Source organism: Prionailurus bengalensis, chromosome C1 (genome assembly GCF_016509475.1).
Source record: "Prionailurus bengalensis isolate Pbe53 chromosome C1, Fcat_Pben_1.1_paternal_pri, whole genome shotgun sequence".
NCBI classification, from domain to species: domain Eukaryota; kingdom Metazoa; phylum Chordata; class Mammalia; order Carnivora; family Felidae; genus Prionailurus; species Prionailurus bengalensis.
The window spans coordinates 142,702,863-142,725,655 of record NC_057345.1 but is presented as its reverse complement, the minus strand read 5'-3'; the positions used below and the strand labels follow the sequence as shown (position 1 = coordinate 142,725,655).

The 22,793-nt window shown below is 37.0% G+C and overlaps 1 protein-coding gene across 4 annotated transcripts in view; it reads right to left on the bottom strand.

The window, feature by feature from the left end:
• Positions 1 to 22,793, bottom strand: part of RIF1 (replication timing regulatory factor 1) — a 75,482-nt gene that overhangs the window by 18,046 nt on the left and 34,643 nt on the right. For all 4 annotated transcript variants that reach the window (XR_006296825.1, XM_043576675.1, XM_043576674.1 and 1 more), the window contains exons 21-25: positions 8,027 to 8,126; positions 5,889 to 6,153; positions 4,011 to 4,053; positions 3,265 to 3,467; positions 2,614 to 2,713 (exon numbers count right to left, since the gene is read on the bottom strand). Coding sequence is in view for 3 of the 4 variants with exons in the window: in XM_043576675.1 (XP_043432610.1) it covers positions 2,614 to 2,713; positions 3,265 to 3,467; positions 4,011 to 4,053; positions 5,889 to 6,153; positions 8,027 to 8,126 (711 nt within the window). In the remaining variant the exon portion in view is untranslated. The remainder of the gene's footprint in view (positions 1 to 2,613; positions 2,714 to 3,264; positions 3,468 to 4,010; positions 4,054 to 5,888; positions 6,154 to 8,026; positions 8,127 to 22,793) is intronic.

Genomic DNA, 22,793 nt, shown 5'->3' with positions numbered 1-22,793 from the left:
CCCAAAATTAAAACTGCTAAAAAGTACAAATGCTCTACTTAACCTTTTCATGCTTTGAAAATTCCAATGTAATAAATGCTCATTTCAAATATTAAAATTTTTTCTCATTATTCAAACTTATTAAAGTCATGTCAAAGAAAAGAGCCATTGTATAATTCAACATCAAACAGATTTGACATTTCTAACCTACACAGCTGTTGTGCACCATTTTTAGAAATTTTATAAAATCTGAATGTTTTGAGAATTTTACAAATTCTAAGAATAAGATACATCATATAAATACTTAAAATGAATCAAATTACTGGACTCAAAGACCCTTCCAATTACTGAAAATATTTCTAAGAAGAAAAATCACAGCCATGAAACTTTAAACATCATACAACCAGTAAGGCATACATGATAGGCCAAGAACTAACACTAGAGTACTCAGTTGGCCATTAACTTTTCTCTTACAGGTTCTAAACAAAGAACAGCTAGACTCCATTTGTTGTTGCTGAATAGAAACAAAGTTGTCTAAGAATGTGGTACCTCGTGGACATGCACTACCCATGTCTTTACTCCTTGATCCTCAGACAGTAAGTAATTGTTACTGGCCAAAGTACCCTGGTTTCAAGTGGGTGTGTGACAACAAATATGTGTTTTTCTGACAGAAGGAATGAGGGATTTGATGGAAAGAACGGAGAAAAATGAAGGGTAGCTCTTGCTTAGACATGGACCAATAATTATTATTTTGGTTTATCTGAAGTAACACTTAACCATGTATTATAATAATTACATTTGCAAAGGAATATATATAAAATGCCATAGTTCAAAAAAGATAATGAATGAACAAAAACCAGACTATTTACATGAGAATCTATGGTGAAATTTAATGCCCTTAAATCATAAAAGTATTTCAGGTCAACGGGCAACAAAAGCTAAAATAAATGAAATTCCATCGAATAGAAACACTTTTGCACAATGAAGGAAAGCATCAGCAAAATGAAAAGGCAACCTACTGTATGGAAGAAGATATTTGCAAATCATACTTCTGATAAGAGGTTAGTAAACAACTTAGTATTTTTAAAAATCCCAAACAAAAAATGGGTAGAGGACTTGAATAAGTATTTTTCCAAAGATATACAGATAGCCAACAGGCACATGAGAAAATGCTCAACATCACTAATTATCAAGGAAATGCAAACAAAACATGAGATATCACCTCACACCAGTAAAAGTGACTATAAATGGAAAAGACAAAAAATAACACGTGTTAGCAAAAGTGTGGACAAAGGGGAACCCTTGCACTATTGGTGGAATGTAAATTAGTACAGCCACTATAAAACACAGTATGGAGGTTCCTCAAAAAATTAAAAATAGAACTACCATACAATCCAGCAATTTTACTTCTGGGTATTCGTCCAAAGAAAACAAAAACACCAATTTAAAGAGATGCACACCCTCAACTTCATTGCAGCATAATTTACAATAACCAAGATATGGAAATAACCTAAGTGATCAATGAAAAATAAATGGATAAACGGATAAAGAAGATATATACAAAAAAAAAAGAAGATATATACACATGATGAAATATCACTCACACATAAAAAGGAATGAAATCTTGCCCTTTGTGACAACATGGATTAACCTAGAGAATATTATGCTAAGTAAAATCTCAGACAAATACTATATGACTTCACTAATAGGTACAATCTAAAATATAACATGAACAAACAACACAGAAAAACTCAAAGACAGGAAACAAACTGCTGGACACCAGAGCAGGGATCAGGTGGGAGCAAATGAAACAGGCAAAGGGGATCAAGAGGTACAAACTTCCCGTTATAAAATACACGAATCAGAGCAATCGGGTGGCTCAGTTGGTTAGGCATCTGACTCTTGATTTAGGCTCAGGTCAGGATCTCAAAGTTCATGAGATCAAACCCCATGTCAGGCTCTCCACTGACAGTGTGGAGCCTGCTTGGGATTCTCTCTCTCCCTCTACTCCCCCCCCCCCCCACTCTTTCACAAAATAAACATATAAAAATAAATAAATAAATCATGTACAGCACAGGGAATAGTTAATAATACTGTCATAAGTTTGGAGGACAGATGATCACTAGACTTATCATGAAGATTGTTTCATGATGCATAAAAATATCAAATCACCAAGACGTATACCTGAAACACAATATTGTATGTCAGTTACACTCAGATTAAAAAAAAAAAAAGTATTCAAGCCAGACAACTGAGGTCATACAAAAATCCTGTATTATTATGTTCTTATGTTCAAGTTTTACTTAAGTCAGTAACATATTTTAGGTTTTTGTCTTTAAAAAAAAAATTTTTTTAATGTTTAATTTTGGCAGAGAGAGAGAGAGCGAGCATGAGTGGGGGAGGGGCAGAGAGAGAAGGAGACACAGAATCTGAAACAGGCTCCAGGCTCCGAACTGTCAGCACAGAGCCCAACGCGGGGCTTGAACTCACAAACCGCGAGATCATGATGGGAGCCAAAGCTGGACGCTCAACTGACTGAGCCACCCAGGTATCCCTGGGTTTTTGTCTTTTAAAAAATTACACGAAAATGGAATAAATGAACAACACTGAAAAATAAAAAAAATCCCAACTTACTCCATCTGAGTATGGGCCACTGGATTCCTCCATAAATTCAACATTTTCCAAACCAGGCAAGAGGAGCAGAAATTTCTGTTTGGCTTGTCTTAATATTGGTCTTTAAAAAAGTACATAAACATATATACCTTGAGTCAAGTAATACTGGTGAATACTAACAATATGTTAATAAGGACACTTTAATTACAATTTTAAAGTGACAAAATACATCTAGTTTAAAGACTTTCTCTATATACACACACAACTAGGAGAAATGTAGACAGTACATTTAGTTTCTTTGCTACATTCTTCAGTTCCCAAATTCTCTTATTTAAAAATTTTCCAAATTTTTATCATACAAAATTTTCAAGCAGGAGTAGACTTTTACATTAAATTCCCATGTACACATCACCCAGATGTAATAACCATCAATTTCTTGTCCTTTGTATTTCTTTTATCAAGGAAAGTTTTAAATTGCTTTTTATGTTCCTAAAAACAAAGTTACTCGAAGGACCAAAGTAAACCAAATAATGTTTAGTAATTACCACATCCTCAAAATAACATTTCAGTTGAGGAATCCTCTGCAATGATTCCTCTAAGAAAAATTCATTTTAAGACAAAAATATCAATTTACATATCACAGTAACTATATGAAATAGGTTATTAGCATACTTTAACTCTTCAGGATAAGTCAACATCGTCACTTTAGCAAATGTGGCATTCCAGAACTGAGCGCTCTGTTTTCGAATCTGTTTATTCTTGTGCAAAAATATTATGCATAATAATGGAGAAATCTGTTCAAGAAGTTCGCTGTCATAAGTTCCAGTGTAGCTGAAGTGCAGACAAGTAATTATCTCTCCTAATAGCTTTTCTAACTAGGAAAAAGGAAAATTTTGTTAGGATAACATTTGGAAATGTGCTTTTAAAACAGTAAAGATAAAAGCACAAAGAATTATAAATTAAGCAACTCACAACATGCTACCACTTCTTCAATTTTTACAATTCAAATGGTTTTTAAAGCACCTATTTCCTTAAATACAGGTTTATTATATAAACTGACAAACTGTCAGGTGAAATTAATTATTGATGTAAGATTTGATGTCAAGCTTATTTTCCATTAACAGAAAAAATTGTTTTCTCATTAACAGAGATTAACAGCTGGCTATACAAGTTTTACCTATAAATACTCTCCTATATAAAGGGATAAGAGTTAATGAGGTCTATGAATTTAAAGCAATGTTATTCTTCTTTAAAAACTATCTTGTGTATGTGTCCATGTCATGTTATTAAATGCCTATTAAAACTGAAAATATATAAACCTTTTAAAAATCAGAAGTATATGTAAGGAAGACGACTATCTGAACTCTAACATTTTTTCTTCATGAAGCTATGTTTTACAGACAATTGTCTATTTTTACCTTGTTGCTCATACAACTATACACTTTAGGAACTTCATCAAGCCTGGGAAGAAAAACACAAGAGTACCACTTATATTTCAGAAAGTTAAGCCTAAAAATACATAATGCAGCCATAAAAATGAGACATGTGTAGTGATTTTAAAAGGTGCCCCAAATCTTCATCTAAAAAATGTCAAATTACCAAACATTAAGCATGAAACAAACCTATCTTTAAAAAAGGAGTCCAAGAAAAACATCTGGAATAGACCTCAAACTACTAATACTAGTTTACTTGTTACTGTACCTTTTTTAAAAAGCATAAATTATTTTTGATGAAACTTAAAAACTGAAAGACATACAAAAAGTTGATGTATTTAGGGTTCTACTTTGTAAAATTTGTTCCTGAAACTTTCTCTATGAATATAACTTTAAAGGGGCGCCTGGGTGGCGCAGTCGGTTAAGCGTCCGACTTCAGCCAGGTCACGATCTCGCGGTCCGTGAGTTCGAGCCCCGCGTCGGGCTCTGGGCTGATGGCTCAGAGCCTGGAGCCTGTTTCCGATTCTGTGTCTCCCTCTCTCTCAGCCCCTCCCCCGTTCATGCTCTGTCTCTCTCTGTCCCAAAAATAAATAAACGTTGGAAAAAAAAAATTTTTTTTAAAATATAACTTTAAAAAGATGGGACAATTATGATTGAACCACATAAGCTTGACAGAAAAGACATCAGTGAATCCTTTCAAGCTGCTTTTTTTTTTTTATTTTTATTTTTATATATTTTTTTTTTCCAACGTTTATTTATTTTTGGGACAGAGAGAGACAGAGCATGAACGGGGGAGGGGCAGAGAGAGAGGGCGACACAGAATCGGAAACAGGCTCCAGGCTCTGAGCCATCAGCCCAGAGCCCGACACGGGGCTCGAACTCACGGAGTGCGAGATCGTGACCTGGCTGAAGTCGGACACCTAACCGACTGCGCCACCCAGGCGCCCCTCAAGCTGCTTTTTAAAAAGTATGCTATTTGGGATATTTTCATGGTTTTTTTTTAAGGCAATGGTTGCTTCAATTCAAATGTAAAGGATAATGTAAATTAAAATAATTTTTTTACAGGATAATTCAGAAATTTAAATGTGTATACCATTTGGACCAACAATTTAACTTCTAGGGCCTTGTTCTGCAGACATAGTAGAAAATGAGGACACTGATGTGTGTACAAATATGTTCAACTATAATATTGTTATGAGTGAACAGGCTGGAAAAACACATATGTCCACTAATAAAAAATTGGGTACAAAGTTTCATGGAACCCTATGGAGACATTAAAGACAATGAGATTCTTGTATGTATGGTGCAAGATACATACAATATTTTAAGTGCACGCCATATACTTAATGGCAAAGTAGCATGTCAAATATGCTACATGTAAGTCATACACTTAACAGGTGTATTTATTTGTATTAAGAAATCTAAAAAGAGATGTACTAAATTGAAAAGGGGGGTTGAGGGGTGCCTAGGTGGCTAAGTTAAGTCTCTGACTTTAGCGCACGTCATGATCTCGTGGTTCATGAGTTCCAGCCCCACATCAGGCTCTGAGCATCAGCTCCAAGCCTGAGCCTGCTTCAGATTCTGTGTCTCCCTCTGTCCCTGCACCACACACACTCTCTAAACATTAAAAAAATTTGTTTTTGAAAAGGAGGGTTGAACTACCATACAAAATTAAAAACTCACAATTTCTACCTCGTTTTATGTATGATTTGAACTATCTTTTTAACAAAAGCAGAGTATATTGTCCTCTTCACTAAATTGTAGATTATCATTTGTAACCACACGCTGCTAGGAAAATGACCAAAGTTTGCTACCTATATCCAAGACGCTTAATTTAAAGCTATTAAGTCAAAAAATACTTACTTTGAGTTTTCATAAAATAATGCCAGAGGTCTTGATAAAGTTGCAAATATTTTTCGGATCATAGAAGCCAAAGAAATACGTCCAAGTACTTTGGAAAGAATACTGGTGACTGAGTTGCCAACAGTGAGGAGAGTATCAGAATGTACTTCCTTGAAGCTCAGAGTATGGAAAGAGTAGATCACTTTCACAATAAGTTTAAATAAAGAAGCCAATTTCCCTAAAGGTTCTTTCTTCTTTTTGGACCAATCTGAAGGTCTCTGTGGTGCTAAGATAAAATTGAATTTATTAAAAAGTTAAGTACTTTGAAAAGTGACATTGTACATCTTTACAATTTATCTCATTTAAATGACAGATACTGTACATCCTATATACGTGTTTCTGTAGAATGATACTCAAAATTTTAAAATGATATGCCATTATTGGATATACACCATTACAACCGTATCTTTAAAACAGAAGCAGAGACAAAGGAAAACTATTTCGCAGATCTAGAAGAATTCCAGAAAAGTGGGTGTCTTTTCTCTAAACAATTATAAAACGCATTTCAAGTTTTTATATTCTCTGAATTTCAACTAATTCATAAGTACTAAATTATGTAAGTTCCAAAACTAAATTTTAAAATTCAATTTTTAAAACAAAATTTCCCTTAGAAATTATTGCTTCCTGTATAATAAACTGAACCCTACAAATAACATTAATCAAATCACAAATCCAAATCCTCAGCAAGAATACAGGAAAAGCTTAAATTTAAAGAAAAAGATGTATCTTAAAAGCACTGTCCGACACTCCTGTTTACTATTCTTAGATTCTGCCTCTCTTCAGATACCTACCCTACAGGGATGAATCCACTTTGTCAAAAAAACAAAACAAAAAACATAGTCCGAAATTACCCGTTTCCCTCAAAGAATCCAGTCTCTAAAAGTAGAATAGCTCAGATTTAAGAGAAAACTCTCCTTCTTCCCTAGAATCTGTTTCCCAGATGAATATAAATTAGAATGGTCTCCCTGAAATTCCAGGCCAGGATGTTAAGGCTGACAAGACAGCCCATGAGTCAGGCGACACCTATCCCAAACGTCTACTCAAGAGGATCCAAAAGCAGTGACATCTTAGTCACAATGACTAGACCTTGGTTTCTAAACGCCATCTTCAGCAAAAGGAACCATGTTTCTTGGAAATATGTCTGGTTCCAGGCTTAAGGAGGGAGAAGTACAGAATGAGCCTGATTATCTTATGCCAAAGTTCTCAAAAAATAATGGAAACACATGAAATGGTCAAAGAGGCAAACATGAGCATAAATATTAATAACAAAGAATTATAAACCAATGAATAACAGAAACTCACAGTGGTAAAAATAAAATGGGACAAAGGAAGTTCTACCTTACATTAGGATGTCATTTGCACCTGGAAGTGACTGGTGCCTAACAGTGCTCAGTAACGGCAGAATGATTTATTAGAATAGAGATAAATAATAGGGACAGCTTTTAGAATTAATTAAAGACAAAGGAGCTAAGCATCTTGACACAATTTAACATAATCAAATGAAACAACGAACTATTCTTCTGGTAACATTAGTGTTTCAGGCAAAAAGCATTAGTGGATGATAAAATCATGAGTGAAAACTGGCTGAGAAAAAAAGTATATAGTCTCAAATAACCTGCCACAAAACATTAATTTATTAATCATAGGTACTCTACAGTAATTTACAGTGGAAAACTTGGCAGATATTGTCTTAACCAACTAGCAAATGTTAACATTACCAGTAATGCGACAAATAACAACATTTTAATAACAAACATCAAATTTTCCTGCCCAGATAATCCCTTGTATAAGATGGCAAGTAAAATCACTCTTACTACACAATCTCTAAATAGGATAATATTGATCTTTTAGTGTTATACAAAGGAATAAAGATATGTGGGTGCGTATGTGACAGAGAGAGAGAGACTGTGAGCATGGGCATGTAAGAGCATTTAAGCTCCTAGCATACCAAAGTTATATAACAAACTTGTAGGACATGGTTATACATCAAAAGTCAGCAAAATGAGGTGAGAAAAAATATTAGGATTTGCCTTGACAACAGTTTAGACAGTCGTGTTTATCAAATACTGAGTGAACAAAATAAAAACAAAAGTACTTACATTTAACTTTTGGCTGATATTTAATATTATATGGTGAGAAGTCAATGCAATCAACCATTACAGTAATAATATGAATGATCCTATCTAAGAGCAACAAATTCTGGGGAAGAAAAATTAAATATTATATTAGAAACTTCCAACTACTGGCATAAATTCCAAATACAGCGAGCATCAACAAAAAATATAAGACATTCATTCCCACATATAACCTATAAGGTACATGAAATACAGTTATGAATACTTGCTCATTAACTTCTGTGTGCCAAGTACCATAATTTTGTTTCTCAACATTTAGGGAAAATAAATCATTTTTAAGATGCCCAGTAGACTCAGCATATAAACCAATAAATTGAGTCTGACGAACAAGGTTCCCTTTATTTTTTTAACTTATAAGTTCATTTATTTTTTTTAGTAATCTCTACACCCAACATGAGGCTCAAATTCATGACCCCAAGATCAAGAGTCACAGGAAGAGTTAACACCTATTCTCTTGAAGCAGTTCCAAAAAATAGAAAAGGAAGGAAAAGCTTCTGCACAGCAAAGGAAACAACCAACAAAACTAAAAGGCAACCAACGGAATGGGAAAAGATATTCGCAAATGACATATCAGACAAAGGGCTAGTATCTAAAATCTATAAAGAGCTCACCAAACTCCACACCCGAAAAACAAATAACCCAGTGAAGAAATGGGCAGAAAACATGAATAGACACTTCTCTAAAGAAGACATCCCGATGGCCAACAAGCACATGAAAAGATGTTCAGCGTCGCTCCTTACCAGGGAAATACAAATCAAAACCACACTCAGGTATCACCTCACGCCAGTCAGAGTGGCCAAAATGAACAAATCAGGAAACTATAGATGCTGGAGAGGGTGTGGAGAAACGGGAACCCTCTTGCACTGTTGGTGGGAATGCAAATTGGTGCAGCCGCTCTGGAAAGCAGTGTGGAGGTTCCTCAGAAAATTAAAAATAGACCTACCCTATGACCCAGCAATAGCACTGCTAGGAATTTATCCAAGGGATACAGGAGTACTGATGCATAGGGGCACTTGCACCCCAATGTTCATAGCAGCACTCTCAACAATAGCCAAATTATGGAAAGAGCCTAAATGTCCATCAACTGATGAATGGATAAAGAAATTGTGGTTTATATACACAATGGAATATTACGTGGCAATGAGAAAAAATGAAATATGGCCTTTTGTAGCAACGTGGATGGAACTGGAGAGTGTGATGCTAAGTGAAATAAGCCATACAGAGAAAGACAGATACCATATGGTTTCACTCTTATGTGGATCCTGAGAAACTTAACAGGAACCCATGGGGGAGGGGAAGGAAAAAAAAAAAAAAAAAAAGAGGTTAGAGTGGGAGAGAGCCAAAGCATAAGAGACTCGTAAAAACTGAGAACAAACGGAGGGTTGATGGGGGGTGGGAGGGAGGGGAGGGTGGGTGATGGGTATTGAGGAGGGCACCTTTTGGGATGAGCACTGGGTGTTGTATGGAAACCAATTGGTCAATAAATTTCATATATATTAAAAAAAAAAAAAAAAAAGAAAAGAAAAGGAAGGAAAACTTCCAATGCATTCTATGAAGCCAGCATTACCTTGATTCCAAAACCAAAGACCCCACTAAAAAGAACTACAGATCAATTCCCTGATGAACATGGATGTAAAAATGCTCAACAAGACATTAGCCAACCATATCCAACAATACATTAAAAAAAATTATTCACCAAGACCAAGTGGGATTTATTCCTGGGGTGCAGGGCCGGTTCAATATCCACAAACAATCGATGTGATTCATCACATTAATAAAAGAAAGGACAAGAACCACATGATCCTCTCAACAGATGCAGAAAAAGCCTGTCACAAAATGCAGCATCCTTTCTCTCATCCCTCATGAAAGTAGGGATAGAAGGATCATACCTCAAGATCATAAAAGCCAAATATTAATGACCCAATGTTAATATCATCCTCAATGGGGAAAAACCGAGAGCTTTCTTTCCCGCTAAGGTCAGGAACAAGACAGAGATGTCCACTCTCGCCACTATTATTCAACATAGTATTGGAAGTCTTAGCCTCAGTAATCAGATAACACAAAGAAATAAAAGGCATCCAAATCGGCCACAAGGTCCAACTTTCACTCTCGCAGATGACATGATACTCTATATGGAAAACCCAAAAGATTCCACCAAAAAACTGCTAGAACTAATCCACGAATTCAGTAAAGTTGCAGGATATAAAATCAATTCATGGAAATTGGTTGCATTCCTATGCACCAACAATGAAGCAAAAGAAAGAGAAATCAAGGAATTGATCCCATTTACAATTGCACCAAGAACCATAACATACCTAGGGATAAATCTAACCAACAAGGTGAAAAATCTATACACTGAAAACTGTAGAAAGCTTATAAAAGAAATTGAAGAAGACACATAAAAAAATAGAAAAAGATACCATGCTCCTGGATAGGAAGAACAAATATGGTTAAAATGTCAATACTACCCAAAGCAATCTACATATTCAATGCAATCCCTATCAAAATAACACCAGCATTCTTCACAGATCTAGAACAAACAATCCTAAAATTTGTATGGAACCAGAAAGACCCTGAATAGCCAAAGCAATCTTGAAAAAGAAAACCAAAGCAAGAGGTATCATAATCTCGGACTTCAAGATGTATTACAAGGCTGTAATCATCAAGACAGTATGGCACTGGCACAAAAACAGACACTCAGATCATTGGAACAGAATAGAGAACCCAGAAACGGACCCACATATGTATGGCCAACTAATCTTTGACAAAGCAGGAAAGAATATCCAATGGAATAAAGACAGTCTCTTCAGCAAGTGGTGCTGGGAAAACTAGACAGCGACATGCAGAAAACCAAACTTGGACCACTTTCTTACACCATACACAAAAATAAACTCAAAATGGATGAAAGACTTAAAGATGAAAGACAGGAAGCCATCAAAATCCTCGAGGAGAAGAAAGCAGGCAAAAACCTCTTTGATCTTGGCCACAGCAACTTTACTCAACACACCTCCAGAGGCAAGGGAAACAAAAGCAAAAATGAACTATTGGGACCTATCAAAATAAAAAGCTTCTGCACAGTGAAGGAAACACTCAGCAAATCTAAAAGGCAATGACAAAATGGGAGAAAATATTTGCAAATGATAGATAAAGGGTTAGTATCCAAAATCTATAAAGAACTTATCAAACTCAACACCCAAGAAACAAATAATCCAGTGAAGAAATGGGCAAAAGACATGAATAAACACTTCTTCAAAGAAGACATCTGTCCAGATGGCCAACAGACACATGAAAAAATGCTCAACATCACTCGTCATCAGGGAAATACAAATCAAGACCACAGTGAGATACCGCACCTCACACCTGTCAGAATGGCTAACAACTCAGGCAACAATAGATGTTGGTGAGGATGTGGAGACAGAGGATCTCTTTTGCACTGCTGGTGGGATGAAAACTGGTGCAGCCACTCTGGAAAACAGTGTGGAGGTTCCTCAAAAAATTAAAATAGAACTACCCTACAACCCAGCAATTGCACTACTAGGTATTTATCCAAGGGATACAAGTATGCTGTTTCAAAGGGGCACGTACACCCCAATGTATTATAGCAGCACTATCAACAAGAGCCCAAAGTATGAGTCCACATGTCTGTCAATGGATGAATGGATACAGATGTGGGATATATATAAACAATGGAGTATTATTCGACAATCAAAAAGAATGAAATCTTGCCATTTGCAACTATATGGATGGAAGTAGAGGATATTATGTTAAGCGAAATTAGTCAGAGAAAGACAAATATCATATGACTTCACTCATATGAGGACTTTAAGACACAAAACAGATGAACACAAGGGATGGGAAGCAAAAATAATATAAAAACAGGGAGACAAAACATAAGAGACTCTTAAATATGGATAAAAAACAGAGGGTTACTGGAGGGGTTGATAGAGAGGAGATGGGCTAAATGGGTAAGGAGCATTAAGTGATCTACTCCTGAAATCACTGTTGCACTACATGCTGACTAACTTGGACGTAAAATAAAAAATAAATAAATAAATATCACATACTCTTCCAACAAAGTCCACTAGGTGCCCCATAAGAACAAGGTTCTTTTTTCTTGTTTTTAATGTTTATTTTTGAGAGAGAGAGAGAGAGAGAGAGCACAAGTGGCAGTGGGCAGAGAAAGAATCTGAAGCAGGCTCCAGTCTCCAAGCTATCAGCACAGAGCCTGATGCAGGGCTTGAACTCACAAACTGTGAGATCATGACCTGAGCCGAAGTCAGATGCTTACCGACTGAGCCACCCAGGGGTCCCAAGAACAAGGTTCTTAATTAGAGTCTTTATCAAATTCTTCATGAAAATTACAAGTGTTCACTGAACCCAGTGACAAAACAAAAGAATGAAAAAGTTGCTAAGCTCCCTCATACCCTTTCCTCCTCCTCCTGTAATCCAACTAAAACAAAAATAAAATTCATAGAAGCATCAGAGATTTTCTGGAAACATTTTTTTAAAGGCAGGGAGACTAAACACAGAACCAAGAAAATCCCAGCACCATGAGTTCAAAAAAAAAAAGCACCTCCAAAATAGCCTTCCTAGCAAAACTTTTTTTTTTTTTAATGTTTATTTATTTTTGAGAGAGAGTGTGTACACAAGCAGGGGAGGGGCAGACACAGGATCCAAAGCAGGCTCCAGGCTCTGAGCTGTCAGCACAGAACCCAATGCAGGAATTGAACTCACAAACTGTAATCATGACCCGAGCCAAAGTCAGATGCTCAACTGACTGAGCTCCCAGGCACCCTCCTAGCAAACCTAAGTAACAGAAGACACAGTGAGAGTTCTGAGAAAAAAGTTAAAACACTACTGAAATTAAAGATCTATAAAACAAATGCACTTTCTTCTCCCCTTATTCTCCATTACTATCCACTTTTCCACTTCACTGGGATAATTCACATGTCTGCCCCCAAAGACAATCTCCCCCAATGAGTATTAAGAGCCAGGAGGAGGAAAGCAGCAGTGCCCCAATGAACCAACAAAAATTACACAGAAAGTCCAGATGACAATCCATATTTTCATATACAAAAGATGTTAAATCCCCAGGTGTTTCCTACAGGCTCCAATGACCAAGTAAAAGATGCCTCTAACTTCAATTTGCTATCAAGGCTGGAAAAAGAGGGGCTCTCTCTAGGAAACACATTCCAGATACCAGTATTGCTCAGTATTAGCCTTAATCAATAAACATGCACATTCACAAGGAGAACCAGTCCCATGGGAAAGGTGGGCTAAACATCAACAGTACTAACCCATGAGGAAAAATCTAATAACAAACAAAAGGAAATTAATATGCCAGAGAGAAGAGGAAATATTATCGACTTAAAAATAGTAATCACAGGAATGCCTGCGTAGCTCAGTTGATTGAGCATCCAACTCTTGCTTTTGGCTCAGGTCACGATCCCAGGGTCATGGGATCAGGCCCCATATCAGGCTCCATGCTGACAGTGCAGAGCCGCTGGGGATTCTCTCTCTGCCCCTCCCCCACTCTCTCTCAAAAAAAATAGAGAAAGTGGGGCGCCTGGGTGGCGCAGTCGGTTAAGCGTCCGACTTCAGCCAGGTCACGATCTCGCGGTCCGTGAGTTCGAGCCCCGCGTCGGGCTCTGGGCTGATGGCTCAGAGCCTGGAGCCTGTTTCTGATTCTGTGTCTCCCTCTCTCTCTCTCTGCCCCTCCCCCGTTCAGGCTCTGTCTCTCTCTGTCCCAAAAATAAATAAACATTGAAAAAAAAAAATTTAAAAAAAAAAAAGAGAAAGTAATAACTAAAAAAAACACTAATTAAAAAAACAAAACCATTATTAAACACTTCAGCATTTAAACCACAAATTAAGTCACAAAGTAACCAAGCTCCTAGAAAGCAGTACCAAACAAAACACAAACAGGTGTAGAGAAAGAAAAAGAAGGGACACAAAAGATAAATTCAAAGGCCTAAAAACCACCTAAAACAGTACTGAAAAAACAGAAGGGACAAAGAACACCATTAAAGCAAGGCAATTTTTCTGAGATGAAGGCACAGCTCTTTAGATTGAAAGAAAGGGTCTACTAAGCATCTAACTTCAGCTCAAGTCATGACCTCAGTTTAGGAGTTCAAGCCCCACACTGGGCTCTCTGCTATCAGCACAGAGCCTGTTTCCAAACCTCTGTCTCTGCCCCTCTCTGCCCCTCCCCATGTGCACCCTCTCTCTCAAAAATATTTAAAAATGATAAAGACACCCCAAGAGACACCCTGCTGAAATGTCTAAATTCCAAAAACTAGAGAAAAATCCTGTAACTTTACAGAACAAAGTTATTAAGGAAAAAAAAAGTATCAAAGTATGCATCTGCAACAATATAAGCTATAATAAATAATTTTAGTCAAAATTCTGTGATCTAAATTTTCTGGAACCTAAAAATTATAACTAATCAATACTGATTAGTTATATGTACCAAACAAGGAGGTTATCAGTCATATGTGGGTGTGTGTGTGTATCTTATATATTAGTACCAGGTATCACTCATTTTTATATATACATACATATATACGTATGTATATACATATATATAAAATGTGTGTGTGTGTGTGTGTGTATATATATGTATATATATAAAAATCTATTTTTTTCTTCAAGGAAAATAATGGGATATAGGAAACTAGGTTGAGCAACAAAATATCCTCAAATTTTGTAAACTTACTTATTTTCCAAGTTTTATAGTACCCTGTATAATATAGTAAGTAAAACTTAGCTTTTTTAACAAAACCTGAAAGGTGGTAAGTATAAAAATTTGTAGGAGAGTGGTATCAATGTCTTTACTTGCTGGGGTAGAATGTTACGGATATGAACTCTTCAAATCTAAAAGATGAATACAAGTTTTAACAGTATATCTGAAAGAAGCTAAAGATTAAAACACATACTCCATTTCCTATTAAATACAAGGTTAAATCTCTACTTATTAAAAAGACTTCCATATTTATTTATATGCTGCAAAAGACACATAGGAGGAGCATCTGGGGTGCTGACAATGCTCTATAACTGACCTTGGTGATGGCTACAGAAGTATTTCGTATAATAATTTGTCAAACTGTATTATTTCATGCAATTTTCTTTGTATTGCTGGGTAAGTTTTTTCATTTGTTATTTTTTAAAATGTTTATTTATTTTGAGAGAGGGGGAGCATGCAAGTGAGCACAGGAGGGGGAGGAGTGAGTGGTAGGGAGAATCCCAAGAAGGCTCCACATCCAGCACAGAACCTGAGGAGGGTCTCGGTCTCAGAAAATGTGAGATCATGACCTGAGGTGAAATCAAGAGTCAGACATTTAATGAACTGAGCCACCCAGGCACCCCATGGCAAGTTTCTTTTTTTAAAAAAGATTACACAGGGCACCTGGGTGGCTGAGTCAGTTAAGCATCTGACTTTGGCTCAGGTCATGATCTCACAGTTCTTGAGTTCAAGTCCCACTTCAGGTGAGCTTGTGCCCCACCTCTGCTTCTCTCTGTCTCTCTCTGCCACTCACTTGTGCCCTCTGTCTTTCTCAAAATAATAAAAAATAAAATAAAAAAAGATTACACAAATTCTCAAAAAGGCATGAGCATATTCATATCAGTTATCAAGTAGTTAAAATTCAAAAAGGTAGAGAGGAATTAATTACCATGAAGACAAAGTCACGAACCTATAAGCATGACGTAGCATCAAAATATGTAACAAACATGTTCAAATATATCAAATTCACAATCAGGGAGATACTTTACCAAGGCTCTTAGAAACAGGTGGTAGGGGGCACCTGGGGGTTAAGCGTCTGACTTCAGCTCAGGTCATGATCTCACACTTCGTGGGTTCAAGTCCCGTGTCAGGCTCCAGGCTGACAGATCAGAGCCTGGAGACGACTTCAGATTCATGTCTCCCTCTCTCTCTGCCCCTCCCCCACCCCCCCATAAAAATAAATAAACATTAAAAAAAGATAACAGGTGGTAGGGGGAAGATGACAGAGTAAAAGGAGCTTAAATTCACCCTATCTCCAAAATACACCTAGGTAACACTCACATCAGTGCAAATCACCCAGAAAACAACACAAAGACTGGCAAAACATACTCTCCATGGCTAAATGTAGAGAAGGGGCCATATGGAAAACAGTAGGAAGGGTGGAGATGCCTTTGGGAACCAAGCTGACTCACAAAATGGTCCCCAGTAAGGAAGGTGACAGCAGGCACAGAGAAGGGTGAGAAGCAGACCCCATGCCAGGCACCAGGAAGATGAATCCCCATTAACATATGGCTTTGAAAAACAGAAGGGCTACTTTGGGAGTTCTTACAATCAGTGGGGCTCAACACTTGGAACTTCAAAAATCAGCTGGTTGGGCCGGGACTGCCAGGAGAAACTTGAGTCCCCACCCATAAACAGCATAACAAACAAACTTACTGAGATACAGCATAGACGCAGCAGTTTGAGAAACACCTGGAGCACAGGGAAAGACATTTATGACTCAACTTCAAACAAGTGCTGGATGAGCAGGGGTCCTTAGGAGACTTCTATACGAACAAAAGAGCTGGCAGGTCCAACTTCTTTCACAATGCCCAGGCTAGACACATGGACATACACAGGAGCTAGTGCAGCATGAACATTCTCCAATTAGCATGCTAAAGTCTTGCCCTGCACCTGTGTTTTTCTGTGGACTTGCCCCTCCAGCCCGCCCATGGTATGGCAATGAGCAAACTGTCCCAACAGGAATCATGAGGACTCCAAAATGACTCCTACCCCAGGAGAGGGGAACATAACCACATACACCATTCTAACTGTGGCTCCAGCAGTGGACTCAGGGCAGACATCAGGACTGCCTGCAGGCCCCACCTACCAATGAAAGCTTCTCAGGGAACATAGGGAAAGTAACACGGAGTTCCTTGCTATTGGCAAACACCTGGTCTGACTCAACTCAAGCCCAAGACGGCACCAGACTGGCCTACTAACAACATAGGGACAAACCTAGCCAACAGTGAGAACCACTGCAGACAACTGGACTGAAGACAAAAGCGACTCAGACACAACAGCAGGGCACATACAACACATGTATGAGACACCCTCAAGAACGAGTTTCTGGTGAATAGGGGACACTGAAATACAGGGCATTGCAGGACCTCTCTTTATAAGGCCACCACTTGCAAGAGCAGGAGATGCAGCTGACTTCCCTAACACATAGAAACAGAATTACATAAAATGAGGAGACAGAGGAACATGCACCAAATGAAAGAAAAGAACAAATCATAACAAAAGACTAATAGACGAAATGGAAATAAATAATACGCTTGATAGAGAATTTAAAGCAATAGTCATAAAGATGCCTACTGGACTTGGAAAAAGATTGGAGAATCTCAGTGAGACCCTGAATAAAGAGATAGAAAACATTAAGGAAATTCAGTGATACCATCAAGCATAATAATATCCACATTACAGAGATCTCAGAAGAAGAGACAGAGAAGGGGGCAGAAAATTTGAAGAAATAACTGAAAACTTCCCAAACCTGAGAAAGTCAACAAATCCAATTCAGGAGGCACAGGAGAATCCCCAACAAAATCAACCCTAGGAGGTCCACACCAAGATACATAGTAATAAAAGTGGCAAAAAGCAGTGATAAAAAGAGAATTTTAACAGCAAGAAAGAAACAGTTATATACCAGTGAAAACCCTTAAGCCTATAAGCAGATTGTTTCAGCAGAAACCTTGCAGACCACAAGAGAGGGACATTAAATATTCAAAGAATATGAAAGAAAAAGAAAACAAACAAACACCAGCAGCCAAGTATGCTCTATCCAGCAAGGATATCATTCAGAATAGAAGATGAGATAAAGAATTTCCCAGACAAAACATAAAGGAATTCATGACCAAAAAACTAGCTCTATAAGAAATGTTAAAGGGGACTCTTTGAGTGGAATGGACCTTAAGTAGAAGAAAAGCAGGAAGCACACAAAGCAGTAAAATGAAGTATATCTATAAATATCAGTAAGGAGATTCACAAAACAAAAGAATGTAAAGAATGACACCATATACCTAAAATACAGGGCAGGTAGAGACAGGAGTAAAGAATGAGTTCAGGGGCGCCTGGGTGGCGCAGTTGGTTAAGCGCCCGGCTTCAGCCAGGTCACGATCTCGCGGTCCGTGAGTTCGAGCCCCGCGTCGGGCTCTGGGCTGATGGCTCAGAGCCTGGAGCCTGTTTCCGATTCTGTGACTCCCTCTCTCTCTGCCCCTCCCCCGTTCATGCTCTGTCTCTCTCTCTGTCCCAAAAATAAATAAACGTTGAAAAAAAAAAAAAAAAAAAGAATGAGTTCAAACTCAAGTAGTGATCAACTTAACATAAATTGCTATCTACATGCAAAATATGTTGCATACAAACCTAATAGTAACCACAAATCAAAAACCAGTAATAGATATGCAAAAAATAAAGAAAAAAGGAATCCAAATATATCACGAAAGAAAGCCAGGAAACTCTGAGAACAAGGAAGGAACAGCGAACTACTACAAAAACAACAGGGAAACAAGAAACGAAATGACAATTAAGTGCAAACCTCTCAAAAATTACTTTGAATGTAAATGGAGTAAATGCTCCAATCAAAAGACAAACAGTAATGGAATGAATAAAAAAAATACAAGATCTATCTACATGTTGCCTACAAGAGACACATGTCAGACCTAAAGACACATGCAGACTGAAAGTGAAAGAATGCAAAAGAATTAATCAGGCAAATGAAAGTGGAAAAAGAGCTGGGGTAGAAACACTACTTCTACTGGACACAACAGATTAAAACAAAGACTGTAACAAAGATACTATATAATCATAAAGGATAATCATAATCCAACAAGAAGATTAAACAATTATAAATACTTATGCACCCAACATGAGACCACCCAATATGTAAAACAGCTAATAACAAACATAAAATAATTCATAGTAATACAGTAATAGTAGAGAACTTAACACCCACTTACATCAATGGATAGATTATCCAAACAGAAAATCAAGAAGGAAATACTCTTGAATAGTACCATGGAACAGATGGATCTAATAGAAATATTCAGAACATTCCAATCTAAAACAGCATAACACACATTCTCTTCCAGTGAACATGGAACCTTCTCCAGAATAAACCACGTTAGGCCACAAAACAACTCTCAACAAATTCAAAAATCAAACTCATACAACCCATCTTTTCCAACCACAACCTTATGAAATGAGAGCTCAAGAAAACACAAATACAGAAAGGTTAAATAACATGCCACTGAACAATGAATGGATCAACCAACAAATCATGAAAACAAATGAAAATGATGGTTCAAAACCTGTGAGATGCAGCAATAGTGTTTCTAAGAGGGAAGTTTATAGCATTACAGGCCTACTGCAGGATGCAAGAAAAAAATATCAAATAAACAATCTGATCTTACACCTAGAGGAGCAGGAACAAGAACAAACAGAACTCAAAATTGTAGAAGGAAGGAAACAAATGAATTAGAAACTAAAAAAAGCAATAGAACAGATCAATGAACCAGAGCTGCTTCTTTGAAAAATCCAACAAAACTGCTAAACCTTTAGCCAGACTTATCAACAAAAAAAGAGGACTCAAACAAAATCAGAAAGAGAAACAGAGCCAGAAAAGCAAGAAACTCTAGACCTTAAGGTTGTGTGTTTGAGCCTCACTTAGGGTGTAAAGATTACTTAAAAATAAATCTTTGGAAAAAAAAAAAAGGAGGAATAATAACTGACACCACAGAAATAAAAAGTATTATAGAAGAATATTATGAAAAGTATATGCCAACAAATTAAACATCCTAGAAAATATAGATAAATTCCTAGAAATGCATTAGGAAGAAATAGAAAATTTGAATAGACCAACTACCAGCAATGAAATTGATTCAGTAACCAAAAAACTCCCAACAAACAGAAGTCCAGGATCAGACGGCTTCACAGGTTAATTCTACCAAACATTTTAAGAAAAGTTAATAACTGTTCTCAAAATATTCCAAAAAATAGAAGAGGAAGGAAAGCTTCTAATTCATTCTATGAGCACTATTATCCAGATATTAAACCAGATAAAGATACTACAAAAAAGAGAACTACAGTCCAGTATCTCTGATGAACAGAGGCAAAAATCCTCAACAAAATATTACTAAATGGAATTCAAAAATACATTAAAGAATAATTCACCATGATCAAGTGGGATTTATTCCTGAGATGCAGTGGCGGTTTAATATTCACAAATCAACATGATATATCACAAGAGAAAGGATAAGAACCACATGATCACTTCCATAGATGCAGGAAAAGCATCTGACAAGTAGAACACCCATTCATGATAAAAACCCTCAACAAAGTAGGTTTAGAGAAAACATACCTCAACATAATAAAGGCCATATCTGAAGAACCCAGTGTACATCATACTCAATGGTGAAAACTGAGAGTTTTCCCCCTATTGTCAGGAATAAGACAAAGATATCCACTCCCACCACCTTCACTCAACATAGTACTGTAAGTCCTAGCTACAGCAATCAAAGAAGAAAAAGAAATAAAGGGCACCCGAACTGGTAAGGAAGAAGTAAAACTATATGCAGATGGCATAATAGTAAACCTAGAAAAAAACCTTTAAAAAATGCCACCAAAAAACTGCTAGAATTGATAAATGAATTCAGTAAGGTCGCAGGATACAAACTTAGTATACAGAAATCCATTGCATTTCTGTATACTAAAGAAAACAGCACAAAGAGAAATTAAGGAAACAATCGCATTTACAATTGCACAAAAATAATAAAATACCTAGGAATAAATATCACCAAGGAGATGAAAGACCTGTAACCTAAAATATATAAAACACTGATGAAAGAAATTGACGATGACATAAATGGAATCATATTCCATGCACACAGACAGGGAAAAAAAAAATTGTTAAAATGTCCATACTATCCAAAGCAACTGACAGATTTAATGCAATCCTTATAAAAATCCCATTGGGGCGCCCGGGCGGCTCAGTTGGTTGAGCTTCTGACTTTGGCTCAGGTCATGATCTCGCAGCTGATGAGTATGAGCCCCACACTGGACTCTGTGCTGACAGCTCAGACCCTGGAGCCTACTTCAGATTCTGTGTCTCCCTCTCTCTCTGCCCCTTTCCATGCTCATGCTCTGTCTCTCTCTGTCTCAAAAATAAATAAATATTAAAAAAAAATTAAATCCCTTAAAAAAAATCCCAACAGCATTTTTAATCCTAGAATTTGTATAGAAACACAAAGACTCCAAATGGCCAAAGAAATCTTGAAGAATACTAAAGCTCTCACAATCCCCAATATCAAGATATACTACCAAAGCTATAGTAATCAAAACAGTACAGCACTGGCACAAAAACAGACACATAGATCAATTGAACAGGACAGAAAGCCCATGAAAAACTCATGACTATATAGTCAATCTTTGACAAAAGAGGCAAAAAAAACTATGCAATGAGAAAAAGATGGTCTCTTCAACAAACGATGTTGGGAAAACTAGACAGTTATATGCAAAGGGATAAAAGTAGACCACTTTCTTACACCAGACAAAAAAAGAAACCCAAAATGGATTAAGGGCCTAAAGGTAACACATGAAATCATAAAAATCCTAGAAGAGAGCACACACAGTAATTATCTCCGACATTGGCCATAGCAACATTTTTCTAGGTATGTCTCCTTAGGCAAGGGAAAAAGAAGCAAAAATAAATGACTGAGTCTACATCACAATAAAAAGTTTTGCAAAGTAAACTATCAGTAAAACTAAAAGGCGACCTATGGAATGGGAGAAAATATTTGCAAATGACACATCTCATAAAAAGGGCAGTATCCAAGTAATAACGAACTTCTACAACCCAACATCAAAAACAACAAATAATCCACGGCGCCTGGGTGGCTCAGTCAATTGAGCGTCCGACTTCGGCTCAGGTCATGATCTCGAAGTTCATGAGTTCAAGCCCCACATCGGGCTCTGTGCTGATAGCTCGGTGCCTGGAGCCTGCTTCGGATTCTGTGTCTCCCTCTCTCCCTGCCCATCCCTCTCTCACAGTGTCTCTCTCTTAAAAATAAACATTAAAATTTTTTTTAAAAAACCAAAGAATAATCCAATTAAAAATGGCAAGAAGATATGAACAGGCATTTCTTCCAAGAAGACATACACATGGCCAAACAGACACATGAAAAGATGCTCAACAGCACAAGTTAGGAAAATGCAAATCAAAACCACATGAGACACCACCTCACATCTGTCAGAATGACTAAAATCAAAAACAAGAAACAAGTGTTGACTATAAAGTGGAGAAAAAGGAACCTTCATGCACTGTTGGTGGGAGTACAAACTGGTGCAGCATGTATGGAGATTCCTCAAAAAATTAAAATAGAATTACCATATGATCCTCCACCATAGGTATTTACCCGAAGAATACAAAAATGTTAATTTGAAAGACATATGCACTCCTAGGTTTACTGCAGCATTACCTACAATAGCCAAATTATGGAAGCACCTCAACTGTCCATCAATTGATGAATGGATAAAGATGCAGTGTATATATACAATCGACTATTAGCCAAAAAAAAAAAAAAAAAAAAGAAATCTTGCCATTTTCAACAAGGTGGATGGATCTAAAGGGCATAATGCTAAATGAAGTGTCAAGGAAAAACAAGTATGTCATTTCACTCATATGTGGAATTTTAGACA